This window comes from Symsagittifera roscoffensis, chromosome 6 (assembly GCF_963678635.1).
Source record: "Symsagittifera roscoffensis chromosome 6, txSymRosc1.1, whole genome shotgun sequence".
Taxonomy (NCBI): domain Eukaryota; kingdom Metazoa; phylum Xenacoelomorpha; order Acoela; family Convolutidae; genus Symsagittifera; species Symsagittifera roscoffensis.
In genome coordinates, this window is record NC_087067.1 from 52,668,855 (window position 1) to 52,696,641 (window position 27,787).

General features: G+C 33.4%; 1 protein-coding gene across 1 annotated transcript in view; it reads right to left on the reverse strand.

Moving 5' to 3' along the window:
- Window positions 1–27,326, reverse strand: part of LOC134848152 (uncharacterized) — a 44,034-nt gene extending 16,708 nt beyond the window's left edge. The window contains exon 1 of the mRNA XM_063865511.1: window positions 26,795–27,326. Within this exon, the coding sequence (XP_063721581.1) occupies window positions 26,795–26,974 (180 nt within the window). The 5' untranslated portion in view covers window positions 26,975–27,326. The remainder of the gene's footprint in view (window positions 1–26,794) is intronic.
- Window positions 27,327–27,787: the final 461 nt, after the last annotated feature.

A 27,787-nucleotide genomic window follows, 5' to 3' on the forward strand; every position in this document is an offset into this window, starting at 1 on the left:
ACCTTTTGCATCCGTCATCCTAAACCTTATGTCATTTAAAAACCTAGGAAATAAACAAACAATCATTTTACACAATTGTGAAATAGATAACAAAAAATACGACCTTGTAATCACACCTCATACACAAACAGTTGGATACATTCGCACAAAACGACAAACACTAAAGAGAAAAATAATAACTAAACAAAGACAAATAACACGAAAAAGATTTTCAAAGAATCGAAACGCATTTTCAGAATCAGAAACCAACAGTTTAGACGAACTTTACAAACTAAAAGAATCAGTAGATAAAAATTACCCACTTCACGATCAATTATATTTTTCTGACTCAGAAACAACTTCAAATTCATCACAAAGAGGAAAAAGAAGAATAAAAAAGCAGTACAAACACAAACCAGTACATCTATACAATTGGAATCAACCAATTCGACACATTAATAATTACATATTAACAGTCATCGAACGAAAAAATGAGCTCAACACACACTCCAGGTGAAGAAACTCCAGATGATGATGAAATCTTTCCCTTTATAGTAGACGCAGATACTGATAGAGGACAACACTTATTTTGTCAAAATTTACTCATAAATTTATTTGAACCCGGAATTAGTCCATGTAAAACAGAGTTCCCCGATGTAAAAATCAAAAGACAAATCATAGATCACTATCTAAAAGATATATGCAACATAACACAACAGTATGGAATCTACTCTATAGAATTCACTTCCCCAAACCATAATAATAGAACATATACTATTCAAACAGACGATCTCGATTTAGAATTTTCAAAAGTCTTTTCAGAATATATAAAAAGCATCCAATACCATAACTCACAAAGAGCAAACTCCATTTTCACCAATGAAGTTTTCGCAATAATATATAGTTATATTTCAATATTAGAAAATGAACTACCATTAACAAATGTCTCACCGACAGACACATCTAAACATTTAAGAGTACGACATGAAATCACACTACTCTCTAGTTATTTGAACGTCATTAAAGAAAATTTCACGAAAGACGACGTTTCACAACATACCAGACACGATTTACAAAAAATTTTAGCATGGTTCATAATAGATTATTTCACACACAATATTGATTTAATTGCACAAGCAAGAAAAAATTTTAGACCCCAAAATTCGAACGATGAAACCGCTATCACAGAACAATCAGATTATGTTTGGGACCCCGAATGGTCTCATCCCGCATTTATAAGCTTCCCACAATCAATCTCAAGTCAAGCAATAGGTACAATATCTTACATAAGAGACTATGTAAGAGTAATACCATTAACAATTGATGCAACACCATTAAACTATAATACATTTTTACCCGATACACAAAATAATAGTTTAAACTCTACAGTCATACACAATGAAAACCTCAATGGAACTAGGAATCTTACTCAACAAGATATCCAGACACCATCACACTTCATAAATGAAGAAATTGTACACACAACAACTACACAACAAAGTATTTCACCAATACGCCCAAATTTAACAACACCAAGAAATACAAATCCTTCACAAACACAGGTAACCTTACAATCAACCGTAAAACCTTCGGTTGCCCCTAAATATTCACATATGGATTACCAAACATACAAACCCATGACAATACCATCAAAAACACGCAAAACATTCACTAGAAACAACTTTGCAGACCATAATTATAATTATACACATCCGTCAAAAACAAATTATCAACCACAAAGGAATTTTAATCAATATACAAAACCTCGAAACTGGGATAACCCAACAGCCCAATATAATTCAAATAATTTTCAACCAAATCCTCCACAGGATCGCAGTGAAAATTACCCATTTTTTCAACAAAATAAAAATAAAAAACAAACATCTTATCAAATGGATTATTTATCCTCAGATGAAGATTTCTTACAACCAGATATATTTGCACCAAATACTCAAGAATATCGTAGACAAGGAATACAGAAAACACGTACAAACCATAGAAATTTTTCTCCACAATCAATAGATGCACAATATCAACAACCAATTCAACAACCAAATCCAATTAATATACAATCTTTTCAACCAATTCAACAACAAAATCCAATGACTACACACTCGTATCAACCATCACAAATGCAAAATGAAATACCACTCCCGTATTATCTTCAACAACATGAAATAACAAGAAACCAACTTTCAAATTTTTCTCAAATGCCAAATGCAGCTGAATCATTACAAATGACAATGAATCCATACCTTATGGGTGGATCATCAATAACATCAAATAAACCCTTAATGGTTTTCACAGGAACAGACCCTGAATACTCTGTAGAAGACTATTTAAATGCAGTAACAGCAAACCTGATTTTAAATATCGGACCTGAACCAATAAATACGCCACTACATCAAAATTGGATACATCGACGCACAGCGTTAATACAAACAACCTTAGATGGCGCAGCCCAAAAATGGTTTTCAGTACTACCTCAAGAAATAAAATCAAACTGGAAAAGATTTACACAAGAATTTTCAAAAATGTTTGACTCCGAAAGAAACAAACAACAACAAAGAGTTTTATGTAATGAAATTCGCAGATTACCAAACGAAACCATCAAGCAAATAGCAGTAAGAATCGAAACACTAGTTCGAAAAGCATATTCACTAAATACACACGACTATAAAAACACTAAGATGACAGAAATCTTAATGATGACCTTAACACCACAATTAAGGAAAATAGCAATAAAAAAGAGAGCATCCCATCCTTCTTCAATTCGAGAACCCGATTTAGATTTTCGAAAACTAGTAGACAAACTAGAACAAGCAGAAATTACGATGAAACTAGAAGAAACGGAAAATCTGAAATTACAATACGTTAACAAAATTGAAACGACTCCCACTAATATTAATAATATACAAGAATCAGAAACAGATCTCGTTGAAAAAATCACTGAAATACTCAATATTTACGAAAAGAACCCGAACTTTAAAGGCAAACCATCTTTCAAAAAATGGTGTAATTATTGCCGACGATACGGACATAGTATTTCCGAATGTAGACAAAAACAACAAGATAGTCAAAATAAACCTCAAAAATACAAAGAACCAAATAAATCATTTTATCAATACATGAAAAAAGATCAAAATCTACCAAACAAAAATGTATACAGCAACAACAGTTCAGGAAAGCCACTTCCGAACAATACAAGTTATACAAGAAATCAATCCCCATATAACTCAAGTTATAGAGGAAGATCACCAGAACGAAGAAACACGTATAATTCATCACAAAATCACTACAATAGACCAAATAGTAGAAATAACTACTCCAGATCAAATTCGAATACACAACGATTTGTTTCTAGATCTAATTCCCAACCAAGAAATAACTACTATCCAAACAACCAATCACGAAATTCATCATACAATAGGAATAGAAACTACTCCTATAATAGAAATAGAAGTTATTCAAACAACCGAAACCAGAATTACCCAAACAATCGATCAAGAAATAACTCATATAATAGATCGAACTATAACAGACCAAACAGCAATTATCAAAACAGATCGCGAAATAATTCACAAAATCGACACCCAAGTTATAATAATCGTTACAGAAATTATTCCAAATCACCACACCGAAATAATAATCACTATAATACATCTAATAATCGTCATAGAAGCAGTACACCTAAACATCAAAGACAAATCAATCAAGTACAATCTAATCCAGAAACAACATCAGACCCCCCAGGTATTGATGACACAGTAACCGATACGTTACAACTCAATCAAATAAATTGTACATCATCAGATTCAGAAAGTGATACTGAAAACACTCTTGCTATCAATATGATAAAAGTCGAAAATGACTATGAATCTGTTATATATGAACAACCCTTTCCATCACATATATATGAAAATCAATCAGAATTTCTTCAAAATCATTACACTACACCCATAAATTCCACACCAACAACGCAAGAAACAAATGCAAAAAATACTACAGCACAACCAGATCAAAATGCCAAAACAAAATGCTTGAATACAAACCACATCTACCAAAATATACAAAAAGAACAACCCAAAGAAAAAATTTGGACAATACCATTTCTCTTAGAAAGCCCAAGAAATAAAGAATTTCAACCACCAGACCTTGAAATAGATTTTTTAATTGATTCAGGAGCAGAATCAAACATAATAAACATTCCCACATGGAATGAAATAAAATCCTTACACCCAAAGCTAACACCTCTGGAAACCTCCAGCAAGCTAGCAACAGCACAAGGATCAACATTGATAAACTACGGAAAAATCCAATTATTTCTCCTCCCTACCAGAACAATAGAGCACAGCAAAATTTTAAATAAACCATTCAAACAAATATTCCATATCACTGATATTAAATATAATATCATTGGAATACCATTTATTTCAAAGTATATACCAACAATTAACATAATAAATAGTAAAATATTAATCAAAGATAAATATACAAAGACAAAAGAAACATCATTAACATTTTTTCAAAGATTAAATAAACAACCACCATTCTTTTCAAAATTTTATCCGATATTTAATCAACAAAGAAAACACCTGAAACCACTATCAGGAAACATCTATAATTTTTCAATAAAACAAGTTCATCAATATGATAAAGAACAAAACAAACAAAAATTTTATATGTCAGATTTTGAATTCAAACCGATTCATAAATTTTTCAAAATCACAATCTCTTCAATAAAATATTTGAAAAATTCGAATTCAGATATAATTTCTTTACATGTTTATAACAACACACCTTACCAAGTAACATTACCTTTAGGACTTCTAGGATATTGTGAAACCAACGCTACAATAACACCAATACACGAAAAAGCCTATCGCGTAAATAATATACTCCAATTACTAGATATATGCCAATCTACAATTCTTAATGAAGAATTATCTATAAATAATATAATAAGTAACGAAAACAGAAACACGGATTATTTCACAAAAACTCCATATTTCAAACCTACATTCAACATAAGTAATTACACAGAGCATCAACAAAAATTCTTAACAATGTTTAACTTCCAACATTCACAAATAACACAAGACGAATTCGAAAAATTAGCCAAACAGCTAATTAAATATTCATCAGTCTATGCAACATCAAAATTCGATGTTGGTAAAATAAGTTCATCACTACATCTCCCATTAAAACCTGACGCAGTTTTCAAAAAACAAAGAGCAAGTAAAGTACCAATTCACTTACATGATAAAGTAAACAGATTACTCGATATTTTAGAACAATACAATATTATATCACCAGTAAACAAAGAAGAACAACCAAAAGGCAACACATTCATCAACCCCGTTATCATTCTAGCTAAAGGAGAATCATTAAAAATCGTTCTCGATGCTAGATACCTCAATTCACTCATAGATGAATCAAAATGTAATTGGCCCATTGAACCAATACAAGTTATTTTAACAAAAATAAACGGCAAATACTTCACAACCGCCGATATGAATAGTGCATACAATCAAATGCCACTAGATGAACAATCACGACGTTTAACACAATTTGTTATCGGAAACCAACAATATGAATTTAACCGCTTATTCTATGGAATATCCATAGGACCAGCAGCATTTTCAGCTTTTATGAGCAAAATTTTTAGACCACTGATACTCAAGAAAAACGCAATCACCTATTTAGACGATGTTTTTATGCAATCACAAACAAAAGACGAAATGTTCAAAGTTTTAGAAACATATCACCAAATACTTCAGAACGAAAATCTGAAGGCCGCCCCCGATAAATCACACTTCTTTTTGACTAGAGTTAAATTCTTAGGACATAATATAGAAAGAAAAACAATCACTCCACTGAAATCACGCATTCACGCTATTCAAAAACTTCAACCACCAACAAATAAAAAGAAAATCCAAGAGTTCCTTGGAATGTTAAACTTTTTAAGTAAATATGTTTATAAAATGCAATTATACCTACGACCATTTTATAACATCCTTAGACAACAAAACAACTTTGAATGGAATACAGAACATCAAACACGATTCGAAGAAATAAAGAAACTTTTAACTGAACAAATTTCAAACACAATTCCAGACCCTGATCAACCATTTTATGCAATGTGCGATGCTTCGAACTTTGGCATCGGCGCAGCATTATTACAATCACATAATGGTACAAATAAAATGAACCTCATATCAGCAAATTCTCGATTATTCACTCAAGCAGAGCTACGACTCTCAACTCTAATGAGAGAATGTACAGCCATAATCTATACACTTACAGAATATGAATTTCTGATACTTGGATCAAAACATCCCACAGTTTTATTCACAGATCACAAACCAATCATTTTTCTCTTCACACAGAAATCTAACCCAAACCACCGAGTTTACAGATTTCAACTAATTCTAATGAAATTTCCAAACTTACATATAGTTTGGACTGCAGGAAAAAATCTTGCATTACCAGACACCTTAAGTCGAAATACACCACCTGAATTACTTACACGAAAAACAACAGTTGAAATACCCAAAAATATAAAATTCTACCTTGCAGAAAACGAAACATCACCCCGATTAGAATGCAAATATGCAGTAAAAACTGATATTGAACAATCACAAATAAATAATTTACAACATTTCCCACTTTATTTAGATTGTCAAAATAATCATTATGAAGTTGACCTACTTGGAACATCAACTTTTAAACCAATTCCATATTCTCAATGGATAAAAAATAACACCCAACAAAAACGAACAAAACAACACCTACCTAAAAAAGACCATTTTCCACTAATTGAAAAAGAAGATTTAACTGATAAAATAAATTTATCAGGACCACAAACAAATGATTCAAAATACACAATAAATCAAATTTTTGACCTTCACGACCCACTTGATACAATACCCTTATCTAAATTAGAAATCGAAAACATTTTTCTCCCCCCAACAGAAACAATTACAATTTCAACACTGAAACAATATCAAAACCTTGACCCAGTAATTCGACAACTGAAATCATGGCATAAATATAAAACTAAACCTATCAAAGCAGATTCAACCATTCTAGGAAATAAAACACTCCTCCGATACTTTCGCAAATTTAACAACACAACAATTAACGAAAAAACAGACCTTTTAGAGTATAACCTAAATGAATCTACAGTTCCCTGTCTCCCTATAAGTATGATTCTTATAGCTTTTAATATTTCACATACACAAAATATTAAAGGACACTCTGGATCAGAAAAAACATATTCAAATTTTATACAAAATTTTTACTTCCCAAATGCACCAATTTGGATAAAAGTACTATGCAATGATTGTATAGTATGTCAATTAAATAAACCTTACCCAAATCAAAAACAAATAGCACAAAAACAAGATTTTAAAGGACAAAGTTTATACTTTAATCACCGTATCTCATTTGATACTAAAGGACCAATTTCACCCTCATCAGAAGGAAACTCCTACATTATGGTAATTGTTGACGCATTTACACATTATGTAGCACTTAATCCAGTACCACATTGTAACGCTTATTACGCATACACAACACTCTATGAACACTGGATAGCAAAATTTGGACTACCAGAAATTTTAGTCACAGACAATGGTACAGAATTCATAAATAATGAAATAATAACACTATGTCATTTATACAACATTAAACACAAACCACGTACATCTCATGCACCTTGGACAAACGGCTTAGTCGAAGGTATGAACCGTTCACTACAAGAATATCTTAGATGTATCATCAACGGAAATGATACCAAATATACCGAATGGTCAACAGATGTAAAATTATTTCCATTAGCATATAATTCACAAATCACGACAACTTTAGGAATGTCACCATACGAAATGGTTTTCAACCAAAAGCCACGCAAACCAATAATGTTTACAGCAAATTCCCATAAAAACGCACAAGGTTATTGTCAACCAAATAAAGACTCAATTTGTTATAACCTACCATTACATACGCACGATGAAGATCATTTTCATCACCCACAAATCCTTAAATTAGCCTCCGGTACACACACCGAATGGATTTTAAATAGAGATAAGAAACACAATGAAATTTACCAAAAAATAACAAAAAAATTATTACAAAGACAAAATATAAATGAACAAATCAATTCACGTTTTACACCAGCTTCCGATTTAAAAATTGGAACATTTGTTTTAATACCTAATTTTAATACTCAAAAAGGAATTTCTAAAAAATTACAACCCCTCCGAAAAGGACCCTATCAAATAATTGCAAAACCCACAGATGTCACATATAAAATTATCGACTCAAACAAAAAAGAAATCGTTCAGCATCGAAACAATCTATTACCTTATTACCCAAAAGAATACGCACTCCGCGAATTAACCCAATTATATTCTTTCACAGGATTAAAAATTACTCAAAACGAACCACATCTGAAAAACACAGAACAAAATGATAACCCCACCGAAAATCAAAACACAAAACCAATCGCTACCAAAAACAATACACAAAACCATAAAGAATCTCCAAAACAAAGAAAAAATAGAAAAATGACAGAACAAATAATACCCCAAGAAGAAATAGACAAATCAGAACATAGAAAGACAACAAGACTCCGAAATCAACCACGTAAAAACTACAAAATGTTCATCCCCCAATCTAAAATATTAAAGAAAGTAGAATTTAAAAAGTAATTTTAAAATTTTATACTTCACAATCTTGAAGCCTCCGTAACATTTTTCATTTCCATTTTTCAAAATAACATGCTCACAAGTACGCAATAATTCTAGTTCAAAATAGACCAATAGGATTCATCCAATCCGCCACTTTCTCTAACTCAAACTAAGATCAATTAGACGAATAATCTAGAACTTCAGGCACATCTCTAACTATAACTTTACAACCTCCAGGTCAAAAATAAGCAAACCACTCCAACTTGACAGCTAAAATAAATATCACCATAATACCGTACCCCTCCCTTATCTAATAACCCAAAGATCAACAATATTTCCCCAACTCAGACCACGAATACCCCCAAAACAAATTTGATAACTTAGCCTAAAGTCACAAAATGAAGATTTTAATTAGCCTAAAGTATAAAAATCTCACCATACCCCGGATCATTTGACAAACAAAAATAAAGAAAAAGACGACCTCCCAGTCACCATGAAAATTGCCCCCAACAATTTTTTACGAAACTCAACCCACTTGTCAAAAAACTAATAAATAATTCGACCACACTAGAAAATCGCCTCAAACAGCAAAAAATATTCGACAAAGAGATCATTTCTTAAATGCTTTTCTCTCAAACAGTCGCTCAAATATTTATCAATTTTAAACATTTTTTTTCAATACTTCAAGTCTTTATAATCTTTCTTTTTGATATCATCGAATCTTTTCTAATAATCATAATAATTTTTTGTAATATTTTCTTAATTTTCTACACAATAATTGAACTATACCTCCAACTTTCCAAAACCCTTGAATATATCCACAGGTACGATTTTAACAACTTGTCTAAATGATACGAACAATTTTCAGTAGAACTGATATTTTTCTATTGTTTGTAATCTTTATAACATTTTTATCATCCCTCATTTTGACCATATGTAAATGTATAAAGAAAGCAATCATCACATTTGCCCTAGCAACAATTTTCCTAATTCTTTTTTTAGAAGAATATTATAATAAACATAAATCTTCTCACTAAAGTAACAATTCAAAAATCCATCAAAAATTGCTACCCAACAGTCACAAAATCAGTCTTCACCGACATCATCCCAAGATAATCCAACACCACCTTCAACTACTCAAAATCCTCAAACATCTACACGAATTTCTTTTCAAGACAATCCATACACCTTTGAAGAACGACACGCTCGTTTATCTGAACCACTAGAACCAGTTCAACGACAAGCATCCCTAAGTGAACCAACATATAATCTTTACCCAACACTACCACAAGAACTAAGTAGAATACGAAACCTTAGTCAAAACCAAAACACAGCAGAAATAAATAGACAAATTATACATCCTCGACGAAATAGAAATTTTCAAACTCCCCGAGTTCATTTTGATATACCTCAATCCCCAACACAAACTACTCCAGAAAACACCACTGGTATCACACCAGAAACCCCTACACTTCTTTCACAACGAAGCACTTCAAGTCTACCTTCAGACTACTTAGGTTCAACACCAACATCTGAACAAATACGAGAAAACCCTTTTAACCCCCCAAACCTAACATCACGACTACCATATTGGACTACACATTCATTTACACAAGGTGAACCAAATTTAGCCAATGACCCCATAGATATTTCTACGGATACAACAACATCCTCATCACTACCAGAAACACTATCACTACCATCAACACCATCAACAAGTCAATTTTCACCACTACCCTTTAACTTAAATTTTCTAAATAATCTCGACGCCAGATATCGAGAACAATCTTCAGTAAATATTCCTTTAAGATTAGATTGGAATACATTCACAGCACCTCCACCATTATTTGGACAACATCAAGAAAGTAACCGCCTTCATAACTGGGCACTTAATAGATTACAATATCGCCAAGATATTCACAACGATATCCGTGATCACAATATTCAAATACTCCAACAAAACAGTTTACAATTAAAATTTGAGATCACAGTTAAGTTAAATAATATTACCCAACATCCCTACCCATTAAATCCACCTAACATAACAGCTCAATCACTACCACCACCGTTTATAACTACCGAAGTAATATATAAATACGACAGATACACCAAAAACACAATTGGTTACATTACATTTTATAATCCATACTCAGGATTATCATACACATGTATATTCTAAAATTATTAATTTTTCTCCAAACCCTTTTCCTAATAACCTCAAATCAAAATATAAACCCTTCCCCTCGTACAGGACCACAAGATTTATTAGTAACACATTACGATTGCGAAGAAAATGAACAAAAAACACTACATAAATATGCAATCAATCAAGTATCACAATGTGAAACAGAACCACAAGCTATAGAAACCACAGATATAATAGCAACACTCTACTCAAAAGCCCGAGCTACAACAGTTACAGGTTATAAATTCACAGCAACATTTTCCGAAAAGAAAGTACATTGTTCACAAGTCTCGAACGGAAACAAAAACCGACTTGACCATGAATCATTCTATCAAAGTAATATAGAACGTCTTTTACATCTCAATCCCGACGATTGTAAAAATGAATTACTTAGACTAAACATCACACAAAATAAAAATTCCCAAAGAAAATTAGTTAATTTTCAAGTTTTTTCAGACTCTGTACATCAATCACAACTTGAAAGACACCAAGGACATATAAAACTAGACGAAAAATACCCGTATAACGGCGCACACGGACGATTAACATATGACCTACATGATAAACACTGGATACCACACATTGGTATAAATAACCCATCAAACTGCAAAGCAGACACAAAAAATAAAGGATACCAAGAAATAATGTTTTTCGATTGGAAAATACAACTCGAAAAAATACAACTCACACGAGATTTATCTGATAATACAATGATCTATCAAGGAATCCGACTACCTTGTAAAAACGATCAAGGATATTGCGACCCTACAACAAGAACACAAGCAACAATTGTTTGGTTCCCCGAAGACACATGTACAACATTTCAAGTAGCAAAAATACACGCTCGTATGATAAAATTTCACGAAAAATATTTCATACAATCAATTCCTTACGAACAAGTCCATCCATCACGAAAACTAAGTTCCGATTTTAGAAACATAGATAACATAGAAAATAAATTGACACGTTTTCAAATATATCAAGAAACAGAACTTGCATGTAAATACAGAAATCCACTTCACAGAACACAATACTCTGAAATTTTAGTTGAATATGAAAAAGGATTCGACATGACCACTGGAAAAGTAAAAATCGACCCATATGCCACAGGTCATCCTCTAAACGAAGGAACATCCTATATACCAGTTAATTTTGAAAAAAGCAACGGACAACCTGGTGGACATCTAAAACCTTATGACACCAGAAGCACACGCTTACAAGAATTATCACTAATGAATACCACATATTTTGGTAATATCCACTATGATATTCATTTGGATATGAAACTAGACTATACAATTAGCCGCATTTTTCAAGAAATGTCACTCTCCGAATTAGAAACACTACATCAACTATGCGAATTAGAACGAACACAAATATTACAATCACTTGCACTAGCAGTATTAAAAATACCCTACGCAGGATATTTATTATCAGGAAATAGATCAAATTTTTTAGACTATGAAGGAAACATCTTATGGTTTTATACTTGTACTAAAAAAGTATCACCACTATACGTTTTTGAAGATAAACGATGTTATAAAAGAATCCCTATCTTTTATAAGAATAAAGTACATTTCGTGGATACACTTTCACGAAGAACCTATTTCTGGGATACCGCAGTCCCATGTGGATCAGAAAATAGCCACAATGTAGTACAACTAAACCCTGATGAAAATAAATATTATCTTCTCACTCCATACCCCACATTAATGCAATCACTCAAAAAATTTTCACCAGAAAGCATTCGCGCTATCGCTCGAAACCCAAATATAGACTTACAATCAATAGGAATCTATTCAAAATCAGATATTCAACATCACATTAGAACACAACAATTCCAAGAGTTACTAACACAAATGGACACTATACAAAGACAATCAATTGACCAAAACTTACGCAAACTTGCAGAAACCGCAGGATTTGCCGATATCTACACACAAGACTATAGCGGATATTTTAAAGACATTAAAGATTATATATATCTAAACGGCGAAAAATACCGTCCCCAAGATATATCACCAATTAACATTTTTAGCTTTGTTACACTCAAAAATGAGATCCTAGATTTTCTAGGATGGCCCTACTACATCTTAGAAAAATTGACTATTTTATACGCAATGTTTAACTTTATTGGATTTCTTTTCTCACTCTTAAAAGGAATCTACAATACATGTGCTATACACACACAAGTAAACAGACAAGCAAGCGTAGCACGCATACTCTTTGCAGGATTTTTTGGAATCTTTTCCACATCTATAAACAAAATTCTTTTAGACGCACAAATAAAAGAATATAACACAAAAATAACAACACGACAAAATACATACGACGAAGAACATAACAATGTAGACACACAGCCAACGGCACCACAATTACCACCCCTACCAAATAACCATCCACTATCCCTAGCCCCGCGAAATTTTAGAAATTTAGCAATCACACATAATCCAAATTTTCGACTCACCACATCACAAAGTCCCGTCCAACATATAATGACACATCCACCACAAGATGATAATACTTATGAACAAATTATTGAACAGCCCCATACCACCGCTTTTCAATCTCAAAATAATAATTTTTTTAGCCCACGATGAGCCGCCAACTTGGATCACTCCATCGATCAAATTCCCATCCAACCAACCTTACCTCTTCAATCCCAATAATCCCACTTTTTGCTTTTCCGCCACCCGATTTTCCATCTAGCAATGTAACATCAGGCATGAATTCCGACACTAACTCACAAATTTCAGTTTTATACTCCATTTCACAGCTAAATAACCCGAATATTGAAACCCCCGATGAATTTGCCGACTCAGAACCATCTCCATCCAATAATTTCCATAACCCTTCTCATTTTTCTCAACCTCCCTTTCAACCCATATTGTCAAATAACCCTGACCCCATCACTCCTACACCCTCTTATGCTTCCCAAGTTACCCCAACCTACTCCTCATACCACTCTGACCAATCATCTCCAGATACCCCCCGAATCTCCCCAGAGCTAGACAATTTTATTACCCTCCAACAACAACCCTACCACCTTAACACCCCGACCATAAACCAAATCTCCTCCACTACAAATTCATCCAATCCCCCTACACCCTCTTCAAATTATACTGAATCATTAGCACCATCATCCACATCAACTGAATCCTCACTCAACACTAATAGAGCTTACCGCATTTTTAAAAGAAAGTTCCCCAACCATCCTTTCCCAGCAAAACCAGGAACAGCCCGTGAATACATCAACCACCCCCAGCATACTAACACTAGAGAATTTTTAGCTATCACTTTACCCTCATTTCCACAATACACCTTAAACACCCCTCATGACGCTAACGAAACACGCAACTTTGTAGACGAATACGTTTTAATGCCCACTCTCTCTTGGACCTCATACTATCATTTCACTAACCCTCTTTGCTTACCTTTAACCAACACATCCATCGATATAGACCGAAACAAAGACATGCTATATCGACTAACTACACCACTCACCGCTAGACAATTTACTTACGTAGGATATAAAAAATCACTAAAAATACACACTGCACCTAGAGCTAATGAATATACACTAGAATACTACGATCACAACATCATCAGAGCTAACCAAGATCAATTCTTAGACGACGATCGCTTCGCTAACCCACAAATCACCGAGAAATTTTTCATCAAGACACCATATGTATTTACACTAAACATCTTTGACCGAAAGTTTGATCACATTATTTCAGAAGCACTAACAAGCACACAAGCATACGAAAGTTTTAAAGAACGCTTCCAAATCTTCTCACTAACCTTTCATTTCCTTGCACCACACGAAAGAGATTTACACTGCTCACACGATATTATGTTGCGAACTAAACAAACACATACATACAGTTACTATCGTTTCATCCAAAATCACTTTGACCTCCACACACCCTCTAGACAACCACACCATCGTTTCCAATTCATCAATTCAAAATACACTTCACCATATTTCCTAAATTTCACATATTGTATTAAAGACACTAACCTTCATGGTATTCTTCGTAATTATGACCCCATAACCCAAATGTATATTTTCTGCCCCATCACCAAGACCTTCAACGCAGAAGAATCCCGACCCTTCCTTATCCCGCACGAGTTTGTACAGCCTATAGAAATCCCCATTTTAGAATTCATCCACAACACTAAATTTAACCACAAGTTATATAACTTAATCCAAAACACACCTTATGAGTTTGCAGTAGGCACTGAAGAACTAACCACTATTAAGGCACTTCAATTGCTTTGGCCACTACTTCAAACTAAAAATATCATCCGCGTATTAGCTAAACTACTCACAACTTCAGAACTAATTCACGACATCTTCCCCCACGGTTTTTTCCCCGACGACTAACAGGTAAGTATGAATTAAATGAATATTACTAACTAATTAAAATATTGAAAAAACTCACCATTCTTTATTCATGTTTTCTTTAGATTTTTAGCCTTCATCCGACGATCACCTACAAAAACCACAAAAGACAAATAAAAATCGCAAATTTCATCAAACAAATTTCCAAAATTCTATTAATCTCTTACACATATAAATTTATAAATTCAATACCAATGCAGTAAATTAATTTATAAAATTTTCCCCCAAAAGCAGTAAATCTACATATGATGAAAATTTGTATCTTAAAATTCCCCCATTACTAGCAGTAAATTTCCAAATTCTATGCAGTAAATTAATAAAATGCAATTGCAGTACTAACCTTTTGATATTTTCATTCACTCGCACAGAAATTCTATCCATACTCGCACAGCTCGCCCACGAAGAATTGTTTAAAATAATGAATTTCAGTTTCAAGTTTTCACACTCAATAACTCTAACACACCATAACAAGTTTCAAACTTTCCTTTAACCCGGTTGGAAAGGAATCATATACTAAACAAAACTAACCAACGCAGCTTACTAAATACCACAAATCATAGAATAACAGCATGACTAAGAAAAGGAAACCAACGGTACCCAAACCGGATTAACCCAGTTTAAAACTGGATAATTTATTCTTTTGAAGACTATTATAAAGTCTTAGAAAGAAATAATAAAACACAAAAAAGTCGAAAGACAAACCCATACCACAAACAATTTGATTTTTCAAAAAAGGACACAACCAAAGAAACATAAGTAAAACCACAACAAACCCAACATAAAACGTTGTCACATAACAGGACCCCTCACAAAAACCGCATGAAATCATACTCCCACACCTGGCCTAACCCACCAGGAAAGGACGTCCTGAGCATGCTCTATAGCCGGCCTAACCCACCGTGCTACATCCACGCTTTGTGACCACACCTTTATTTTTAATAAGAGCTACTCAAGGGTGAGTAACTCTTCAAAATAACCGAACTAAAACAAAAAGCTTTTGTGAAAACAACTAACTAAAATCATGATTAAAAAATATTAAACTAATAAAAGTTTTATAAAATGTAAAATCACATGATGCAATATATAGATCAGAATACAACACCAAGGACGAACATCAAAAGACAAGACGACCTCACTACACTCGAGAGAGAATGACCAACTACAATCGATATGCCACTCACAATCACAACTCAAAGGATTTAGAGTACGACTTGACTTCGCAGAAAAGGACTTCATTGAACTAGACCAATGACCACCTCGATGTTCAAGTATACGTACAGATCCGAGTAATCAGGCATCCCCTCCACGCACAATCTCCACGCCATTCCCAAGCTAGATCAGATACAAAGGAAGTTCTCCCTGAAGAACAGAAAAACCTGACATAGCCAACCATTCTGAAATCAGAATTGGTTTTGTTGCAAAGACTCAGTCGTTGTCACAAGGAGAAGCGAAAGAAAATTGTGATGTTCGCCAAATACCAACGTCCATCATCCATCCTTGAACTACAGAAGAACTGTTCTAAAAAACACTGTAAAACCCGGATGGGTGGAACCTGATCTAAACTATATTTTATGATTGGATAAATTAAATGTTTTACCAATGTAAAGTATTTAATATTAACCAATCATGATCCATCTAACTAACAACCCACTTATTTGTAAGTGCTGAAGTTACTTGTAATTTCAGCACCAGAGAGATTTGAATTTAACTTAGAAATTAGTTGGACTCTCCCGAGCACTTCAGCAGCCGCAATAAACCAGTATACCCTAGATCTATTGAGCCTAGCAGAGACTAGTTAAACAACCTGAGACTAGATAGTATAAGAGTAAGATTAGGATCGGTATTAGACTAAGAAGTTGCACGAATCTATCCGGCCGAAAATAAGATAGCGTGACGAGCAGACGGTGTACCCTATCCGAAATTACTCTATGAGTTACGCCCCAGTCATAACTCACTTTTTTGGCTTCACGTTTACCCAGTTGCAAATTTACCTAAAGTAAATCTTTGCAAAAACTTAGGAATATTTTTGACTAAAAAGTGCAAATAACTTCTCTTTGCTTGCGAATTTGTAATCTCTACCCTTCATAAATCCTCGAGCACTGACCAAAGCCAATCTAATTGATTTTTTATTATTGTTATCAGAACTACCCAAATGTAGACTGGACTGGCAAAACGATCTTTTTTGAATAAAAAATTGGCCTATTTTTTGATAAAAGTGAAAAGAACTACTGTTTCGTTGCGAATTCAGCGTTTTTTACGCATCATCAATCTTATTCTTATAGTTCTGACTAAAAGCAACTCAACCAGGTTAGTGCTTTCGCCCTCAAACTTACCCTTAAAAAACTTAGTGAAAAAGTGAAAAAAAACGTACTTAACAATGTTTCTGAGAAAAATGTGAAAATAAATCTTGATTGCTTAAGAAATCGGCATTCTTACCTTCATCAATTTTTGACACTTGGCAAAAAGCAACTCAACTCGGTGAGTCGGTTCGGTTCATTTAAAAAAAAAACGCGTACGACATTAACTCATTAAAAAAATCGCTATAATTTAGCCGAGTTTTCGACAACAACTAATTAAAATCTGTTTGCTTACGATTTCGGCATTTTTACGGGGGCGTTAGACAGTGCCGAAGTTAGAGAGTGCCGAAAAAGGCGGGAAATATTGGAACGCAATTTAAGAGGCTAGCTTTTGGCGGGAAAATTAATAATGACACTTGAAACTTGTTCAGACTCAATTTTGGCGCCAATTAATTTGGCGCCAATAATTTTCTCAATTAGTTCACGACAAATAAGTCAGTTTCTTTCATTTTCGGCACTCTTTAACAAATTTTTGTTTTCGGCACTCTCTTACTTCGGCACTGTCTTACCCAACCATTTTTACTCCTGATAAATCTTATAGTCCTAATAAAAAGGTTGGTGTGTTAATTTTCAAAGTTAACCACTCGAAAAACTACTTGATGGAAAAACAATTAAAGCCAAAAATTCAGCTGAGATACAGAATAAAAGTGCAAATAGCTTGTTTTCTTTCGATTTTGGTCTTTTTGACTCCTCCTCAATATCTTTCAGCCCTTTTGACTGCTATGTTCGTGCGATAGAGTTGCTTTCTTAACACCAACTGGTCTATGTTTTTCTTCTTGATTAGTTATTTTGAGCAACAAAACAAATCACTTCACAATAAGAATTATAGAAACAATGGAGCCAACTGCCAATGAAACAGCTGTGGAAACCTGATCAAGAAAATATCAGACGAGGACACTCGGTTAGCAGTGAGTACTGTGTTTGAAGAGCTGCTTGTAACAACAAAAGCAGAGCTGATTGATAAAGTGGAAAATTTAAATGATTTTTGCTTAGACATAGTGGAACCTGATCTAAACTACATTTTATGATTGGATAAATTAGATATTTTACCAATGTAAAGTATTTAATATTAACCAATCATGATCCATCTGACTAACAATCCACTTATTTGTAAGTGCTGAAATTACTTGTAATTTCAGCACCAGAGAGATTTGAATTTAACTTAGAAATTAGTTGAACTCTCCCGAGTACTTCAGCAGCCGCAATAAACCAGTATACCCTAGATCTATTGAGACTAGCAGAGACTAGTTAAACAACCTGAGACTAGATAGTATAAGAGTAAGATTAGGATCGGTATTAGACTAAGAAGTTGCACGAATCTATCCGGCCGAAAATAAGATAGCGTGACGAGCAGACGGTGTACCCTATCCGAAATTACTCTATGAGTTATACCCATCGGTCCTAACTCAATAGGTAACAAAAGTGCGCGAACAGGAGCGATATAGTAGTAAAGTAGAGACTCTGACAAAAATGATCATTCTCCATTCGAATCTCAAGATTCAAATGGACTTCTGACTAAAAATTTGCGTTTTTACAAGCATTGTTAGGGTGTGACTGTACAGATAAGTAGTCTTAGAGCATTTCAAATACTTCCGGGTGAAACGTTTTGTGGAATCAAAAAGTCTATTATCTTGAAGCTTGTTTAGTTTCACGAGAAAAGCGAAATTTACGCAAAAAAAATTGCACATCTTAAATTTTCAATTCAGAGAGAGGCTACTACCTATGGACGCTAAGATTGTAACAACGCAGAAAACTAGAGTACGTGACATTATTTCAAAATTGCGTTATTTCGGGTATATGTAAAGGAGTGTGAGGAAAACCTATACAATGTAAAACGAACATCAAAAAAGATAGATCAAATTGAAAATCCGATTGTCTAAAAATATCTACGAAACCCAATTGTAGTACCAAAGGAAGCAAGCGTAACTTGTAGATAAGTTATAACGACAGGATAATGAGATTGTATGCATCCATCCTTATCACCAGAAGAGATGAAAACGATATCAATATGTCGGAAAATTTGAAAAAATGGAAAAGAGCAATTAATGGAAAAAGCTCTAAGAAAAATGACACCAGTTGATGAAATGAAAAAATGTGTTGATATAGAGATGAAAAATAATTCTTCGCTCTAATGTTTTCATTCAGAGAACTTGAGTAGAGAATTGTTATTGTGTTTTTTTTTGAAGTCTGATTACATTTTTTGGGTGTTTTTTTCTTATTTTACATTTTTATTCGATCGACGTTCTCTTTTTTATCTATGTTACTTGAAAAAAAACTTTACATTTTGTTCTCAAGAGTTTATTTTAATTAGGATTAAAGTTGTAACAGTTACCATTGGAAAAATGCAATGACAACTTTGATCTGATTTCGAACAGTAAGTGAACAAGTGGTTGGTGAACTTAATCATTTTGAAAAGGTTAAATTGTAACACAAACTCATCTCTTAAAGATCGAACAAATTCTTTCAAGTAAAATTAGAAATCTTGCGATTTCGCGAAAAACTCTAGTGTCCAACAAAAAACATCAACTAAATCTCAATTCCGAAAACGGTTGAACATAAATTGGAATAAAGTAACCAAATGAGAAAAATAGTCACCACAAAAAAACGCTATAAAAAGACTGCTCAGGTGGCGTTTAAAAAAGAACATTTTTCAGATTTAGAGTTGCTAATCAGAGACAAAAATGACAAACGAATTCTTATTGCTCATACAAAAACCTGATGTAGCAAAAACTTTTTAAAATATGCCTTTAAATTGAAAGGTTTGCACCAAATCGAGATGGCATCACGAGGAAAACGTTGGATGTTTTATTCGCTCGGAATTGAAATACAAAAGAAATATTGATTGCCAGGAAAATCATGCTCACTTTTTTACCATGTCAACTCAAATAAGTAAGGAAGATTTTTTTTGATTACTGTTATCTATTGATTTCCAAATTATGGAATCGACGAAATTGTTGATCTTCTGCAGAATCATCTGATCAAACTTTCAAAATACACGAATTAAAAAGACATGATGATTTAAAAACACGGTGATTATAACATAAGCGTAAGTCAAAAACAAGCAACAACACAAATAAAATAAAAGACTATTAAATAAATTTAAATTTACAGCCTGTGGATATAAATCAACCAGTTGGACAAACGCAAAAAATTCAAACTAACATTGACCTATTCTTTGCAAGTTTTGCAGGTCAAGTTTTCTACCTGTGAGTTTACCTCAAACTCATTGGATCAAAGATATTCAATGAGAAAGAAAAAACTTTTTTTTGTGCAATTAGTAAACTAAACGATAAAAGAACTAGACTTTAAACTTCTATTAATCCAACAACTGCACCCAACAGCTATTGAATTATGAACTTAACAGTAAATTCAGCTTGTGAAAAGTTTCACTTACGAATTACAAAATCACTTGATGAAGTTAAACGCATGCAACCGTAAAATCAAATAAAAAATGACTGAACAAAAAATTGTTTAAAAATCAATTAAGACGAATGAGCGCCAATAAAAAGAAGAATTTTTAAACAAAAACTAATATTTCAATCGAAACAGAGAAAAGAAACTTAAGGACAAATAGGTAAAAAGTTGAAGGCTGCGACCACTAAAGCAAACCGATTTTACCATGAAAAAAAATTAGAGAACAGCGTGAACAAAAACAGATCTTCATTTAAAATATTGATGAAATCAGTGGAGAAAAAAGAACAGTGGAGCAAGCAAATCGATAACACCTTCTAATCCCTCACATGTGAAGCCAGTTGAAGCAACCATGTTTCTGTTTGAAGCCAACCAACAAAAATTTTTTATTTAAATCACAATTCTGCTAGGAAAAAAATACTTGGTAGAAGAAAAATCAATTTCTTGGCAAAACAAAAGGTAAGTTCTAAAAATCAATTTGGATAACAAAGAAAAAAATTGATGCTGTCTCGGGGAAATAAGAGAAACAAGGGCCTCCAAAACCAGAACTGATAGCGTTTCTACGGGTCTTTCAAAAGCGTTACATACGGTTTCGCATGAAGTTCTTGAGGAAAAAAGCTGTAAATACGGGCTGAGAGGACCAGTGTTAAATTTATTTAAAAATTATTTTACAGGCAGAAAACAGTTTGTGAAGGGAGAAAAAGTCTGAAAGAGAACTAAGTAGCCGAGGAGTCCTTCAGGGGTCAGTTTTGGGACCATTATTATTCATTTTGTATAATGTTGACTTACCCAATTTATGTCAACACAGTAAGTTGATAATATTCGCTGACGATACAACTTTGTAAGGTCAATTTTTCCCTATTTTAGAACACATGAGCTTGAACAAGTGACTAATTTGTTAGATGAAGAGAAACTGGCATTAAAAGAAACGAAGTCAAAACATTTGAAATTCTTGCAAGCATCGATTGATACCGATTAGTACTAAGTCGTATGCGAGATACGAACTTGACTTAAACTTTACTCAGTTAAGGAAACGACCAAGAAGCTTATTAAAATATTAGCAAAAATACATACAGTTAAAAAATTGATAGAAGGCTTATCAAGTGCTGAAAACTATAGTACAATCAAAGAAGTAAGTCGAAATGGAAAGTTAAAAACACAAAAATTAAAAACAAATGCTCTACAGCAGAATAAAAACACTTTTCATTAAGCTATTCCATGGAAAAAGTCGTTAATAAGGACTTTTGTTGATTTGAATAAAGTATAAAGGAAAACTATGTGAACAGAGATTTAGATATGCTGGATAACAACGAGTTTGGTATCTTTTTTGGTAAGTTTAAAAATGTATACGGGCAAAAAATGTTCAAAAAGTTAAAGTTGTTGTGGCATATTAAACAGAGTCAATCGAAGATTGGAAAAGAACAATGAAAGCAAGTAAACATAAAAAACACTGACTTCTAAAATTAAATTTTGCCAAAAATTATTGAAAAAATCTCAACTTTCGAACTTCAGAGAAAAATAAAGATGCTCTTCAAGCTCTTTAAGTTCTATAACAATTTATGATTACCGCTTTTTTGATAACATTATCTCAACTTGAGAAAACTGGATCAACAAGTTTTTATTCCGCTGGAAATCTAAAAATTAAATTCGACTTTCGTTCTCAAAATTTCCAGCTTTTTTCACGTTCGTATTAGGAGAGTACTATTTCCGTCACTTTCAGCGGATGAGTTTCAATTGAACTCAAAAACGCATATATACCTAAAGGCATCAATATTTTTAAGATTTTTTCCTAAAAAAAAAAACAAACAAAAAATCAGCAAGACCTTTATCAGAGTCATTACTACGTTCATTACTCTTTAAAAGAAACAGAAGGAACACATTTTTTTCTCTCATACTTTTTGTGAAGAGAGAATGAAAAATAAATGATTTCAGAGGCATCGCTGGACAGGCAGCAGTGTCTTTTGATGTTTTCTCGAGTGAATAAATATTAGATAAAGATAAGTTATGTTTGTAGGTAACACTCGAAAACGACTTATTCTGATTACAAGAAACCGCGTCGTTTTCTGTAGGGGTGGATCTAGGATTTTCCCGGGGTTGGATTTTCACAAAAATTCTGAAAATTTTGTCGAATTTTTTTAGGCCGCCCAAAATAAATTTTGAGCTCTCCCAAATCACTAAAAAGACCGTGTTTCGACTAAATTCTCTTCGCAAAGTTTTTGCGTTTTTTTTGGCGCACGCAAATCATGAAGTTTTTGGTGCCCGCGCTGTTTAGGGTTGGTCAGCCAATATTATATGTCTTCAGGGGCGTCTGCCCACAAAAAAATCCGCTACTGATTTAAGGTTGAAAAATAGGCTGTGGTGTATGCAAACAAATGTGTTCAGATTACTTTGTTTGTTCGCGATAAAAACAAATAGGATGAATCATTTGATCTGGCCGACCACCTTTACCGTATGCATTATTCTACTCAGTATAAATCAGTATTAATTGACTAATCCAAAAACCATAAAATCAGTTTTGCTCGGTCAATTCAATTATTCAATGAAAACTATAGTACAATCAATGAAGTAAGTCGAAAGGGAAAGTTAAAAACACAAAAAGTAAAAACAAATGCTCTGCAGCAGAATAAAAACAATTTTCATTAAGCTATTCCATGGAAAACGTCGTTTATAAGGACTTTTGTGGATTTGAATAAAGTATAAAAAAAACTATCTGCACAAACTCAGAGATTTAGATATGCTGGATAACAACGAGTTTGGTATCTTTTTTGGTAAGTTAAAAAATGTATACGGGCAAAAAATGTTCAAAAACTTAAAGTTGTTGTGGCATTTTAAACAGAGTCAATCGAAGATTGGAAAAAAATAATGAAAGCAAGTAAACATAAAAAACACTGACTTCTAAAATTAAATTTTGCCAAAATTTATTGAAAAAATCTCAACTTTCCAACTTCAGAGAAAAATAAAGATGCTCTTCAAGCTCTTTAAGTTCTATAACAACTTATGATTACCGCTTTTTTGATAACATCAACTTGAGAAAACTGGATCAACAAAATTTTATTCCGCTGGAAATCTAAAAATTAAATTCGACTTTCGTTCTCAAATTTTCGAGCTTTTTTCACGTTCGTATTAGGAGAGTACTATTTCCGTCACTTTCAGCGGATGAGTTTCAATCGAACTCAAAAACGCATATATACCTAAAGGCATCAATATTTTAAAGATTTTTTCCTAAAAAAAAAACAAACAAAAAATCAGCAAGACCTCTATCAGAGTCTTTACTACGTTCATTACTCTTCAAAAGAAACAGAAGGAACACATTTTTTTCTCTCATACTTTTTGTGAAGAGAGAATAAAAAATAAATGATTTCAGAGGCATCGCTGGACAGGCAGCAGTGTCTTTTGACGTTTTCTCGAGTGATTAAGTATTGCATAAAGATAAGTTATGTTTTGTAGGTAACACTCGAAAACGACTTATTATGATTACAAGAAACCGCGTCGTTTTCTGTAGGGGTGGATCTAGGATTTTCCCGGGGTTGGATTTTCACAAAAATTCTGAAAATTTTGTCGAATTTTTTTAGGCCACCCAAAATAAATTTTGAGCTCTCCCAAATCACGAAGAAGACCGTGTTTCGACTAAATTCTCTTCGCAAAGTTTTGCGTTTTTTTTGGCGCACGCAAATCCTGAAGTTTTTGGTGCCCGCGCTTTTTAGGGTCGGTCAGCCAATATTATATTTCTTCAGGGGCGTCTGCCCACAAAAAAATCCGCTAATGATTTAAGGTTGAAAAATAGGCCGTGGTGTATGCAAACAAATGTGTTCAGATTACTTTGTTTGTTCGCGATAAAAACAAATAGGATGAATCATTTGATCTGACCGACCGCCTTTCCCGTATGCATTATTCTACTCAGTATAAATCAGTATTAATTGACTAATCCAAAAACCATAAAATCAGTTTTGCTCGGTCAATTCAAACATTCAATGAAAATCTAAGAAAAATCCGAAGGCCCTAACTAATTTTAAAAATATATATATGTTTTTCCAAAACGCGCATGTCGCATTGTTACTGAAATTTGCTTCCGTGCAAATATTCTTGAACAAAATAAAGTATTTTTATGTCTGTAAGTTCTCGAAAACCAATTTAATTTTAAAAAATTAGCATTTTTTGAACATCTTTACAAAAACTATGGAATCAATCGTAAAAATCGCTAATTTATCCCCGCCATAATGACTATTTGTCACGACAATTTTCAAGACCAGGCCATTTTGGAGCAAAAATGAGGTTGAGGTTTTTGATCATTTACGGAGAGTTTAGTCCAAAACAGTTCTTTTTTTGAGCGCTCTAAATTCGATTAAACGGTTTGCCGGACAAAACTACCAGGAGGCCAGCTATATCCGGAAATACCTGTTTGATAATTTTTAAAATTTTTGTATTGATGCGGAAGGACAAGTGTAATTTCAAATACAGACCTATAGCAAAGAAAAGTAAATTCCAATAAAAATGACTTCAAAATCTATTTATTTCATCAATTACTTCAATTTTTTAATAATTGAACTGATAAAAGAGCCTGTTAGGTTCAAAGATGCTTAAAGTGTTGCTCATTAGACTTGGGTACGCTACAGAAGTCAAAAAGTTTCAAAAAACGGTTTAAAAAAATCGAGATTTTGACTTTTCCGAGGGTCATTACTTTATGTGCAGAAAAAAAATGGGCTTAATCGTTTATACAGTAAAGCTTTCCACAACCCAATCTTTACACAGAAACCAAAATCTCAGATTAGGGAGGGTAGTTTTTGCGAAAAGTCAAAATTTCAAAAACAGTCAAAAATTCGACTTTTCCGAGGGTCATAACTTTTTGTGTAAAAAAATTGGGCGTAACCGCTTCTTCAAGCAAAACTCTCACGACTTGTTCTACCCATTGAAACCAAAATCAAAAAAGTCTAAAAATCGAAAATTCGACATTTTTCTAGGGCCATAACTTTTTGTGCAAAAAAATTGGGCGTCATCGCTTATGCAGGGGAGCTTTCCAAAATTTTTTCTATCCATTGAAATCAAATTTCCAGGTTTGGGAGGGTGGTTTTTGAGAAATTGGAAAAGTTTCAAAAGAAGGAGAAAAAATCGAAAACTCCGAGGGTCATTATTTTTTTGTGCAAAAAAAATTTGGACAGAACCGCTGATGCAGGAGAGCTTCTCACAACCTGTACTTTCGATTAAATTTAAAATCCCAGATTTGGGAAGGTGGTTTATGAGAAAAGTCAAAAAGTTTCAAAAAACGGTCAAAAGATCGAAAACTTGACTTTTCTGAGGGCCATAACTTTTTGTGTAAAACAAATTGGGCGTAGCCGCTTATGCAGGGGATTTTCTCACAACCTGTTATATCCGTTAAACACAAAATCTCACATTCGATAAAGTAAGTTTCCAGAAAAACTAAGTTTTTCAAATTGTGAAAAATGTTTCCAAAGCGTCTCAAAAAAAGTAAAATAAAAATCCAATCATATAAATTTTCATAATACCTGTTTTAATCAAACAGGAATTTCTAAAAGAAAAATGATACAAAAAAGGAAACTTCGTAGAATAATGATTTCGTTACCCTACTTAAAATATTATGCTTTGAAAGAAACTTGCGCCATAATTTTGCAAAAAACATGGCCAGCATAATTTTCGCCATCATTTACTGATTGTTTCTCAAAAACTTATCAAGCAGCATTCAATTGAAAACAATGACGTCGCTTTTGTGCATAATGAAAAGATGCACAAAATTTGGCCAGCCTACTTGGTTGTTGATGAATCGCTTCTTGTCATCGTCCAACTTCAGGTTCACTTTGCGCAGCAGTTTCTCCGCGTCTCCGTCTCTGAAACTGGGGGAGCTCTCAATCTTGGTCTGCATCTGGAACGCCCTCTGGAAGTCCACCAGGTCATCCTGCGTGAAATCTTCCATGCTCAGATTACTCATTGTTGGGCAGCAGTAATTCGAGTAATATTTCTCAACTGTTTCTTCTGCTTGTCTAGTTTTTCACTATTTTGGTTCGAAATAAACAGACGTTAAAATGGATAATTGGCGCCAAGCTTCTCTTAATTTCTATTGCTAGGATTGACGTTGTTGCGGATGTGAGCAATATCTAAGCATGCAAATTATCATTTATTTTGCCGCGGAGGTTTTAAATGTGTTTCAGCTTCTAATTTCGGCAACTGAGTAAGCTTCCAACAATTATGAGGAAAGGTAAGTTGAAATGACGGGAAATGTTGTGAGAGTTGAGGCAAATTAACGTTTCAGTTCAAGTAAGGCAGTTTTAAACGCGAAAATAAATGCGCTTCCTCTTTCCTCCTTTTACATAAATTTCTATGCCATCCCGTTTTGTGCCAGCCAAACAATAGCAACCCCCTCCCATAATGAAGCATTCATGTTCAATTCGAGGCAGCTCGTAAGTTTAAATTTAAAATGGAACAAATTTGAGTTTCAGTTGTATTACATTATCATTGCTAATGAAGACAACTTCTCCCATTTATCAGAAAAGCTTAGTTTGATTTTGATTTGAAACGAAAAAGCTTTCAAAAGCTGCCTCAGAGAAACTTAAAACAGAGGTGAAGCGGAGCTTCGCAGCATTTGTGAGGCAACAAAAACAACACAGGGCAAGACACCAGTCAGAAAATGAGGGAAAAGCTGCTCCGTCGAAAAATGTCTGTCTTGAATTAAGTTCATACTGAGAAAAACATGCCAAGTAAAACAATTGAATGTTATATTAGCAACGGAACAGAAAAAAATCCG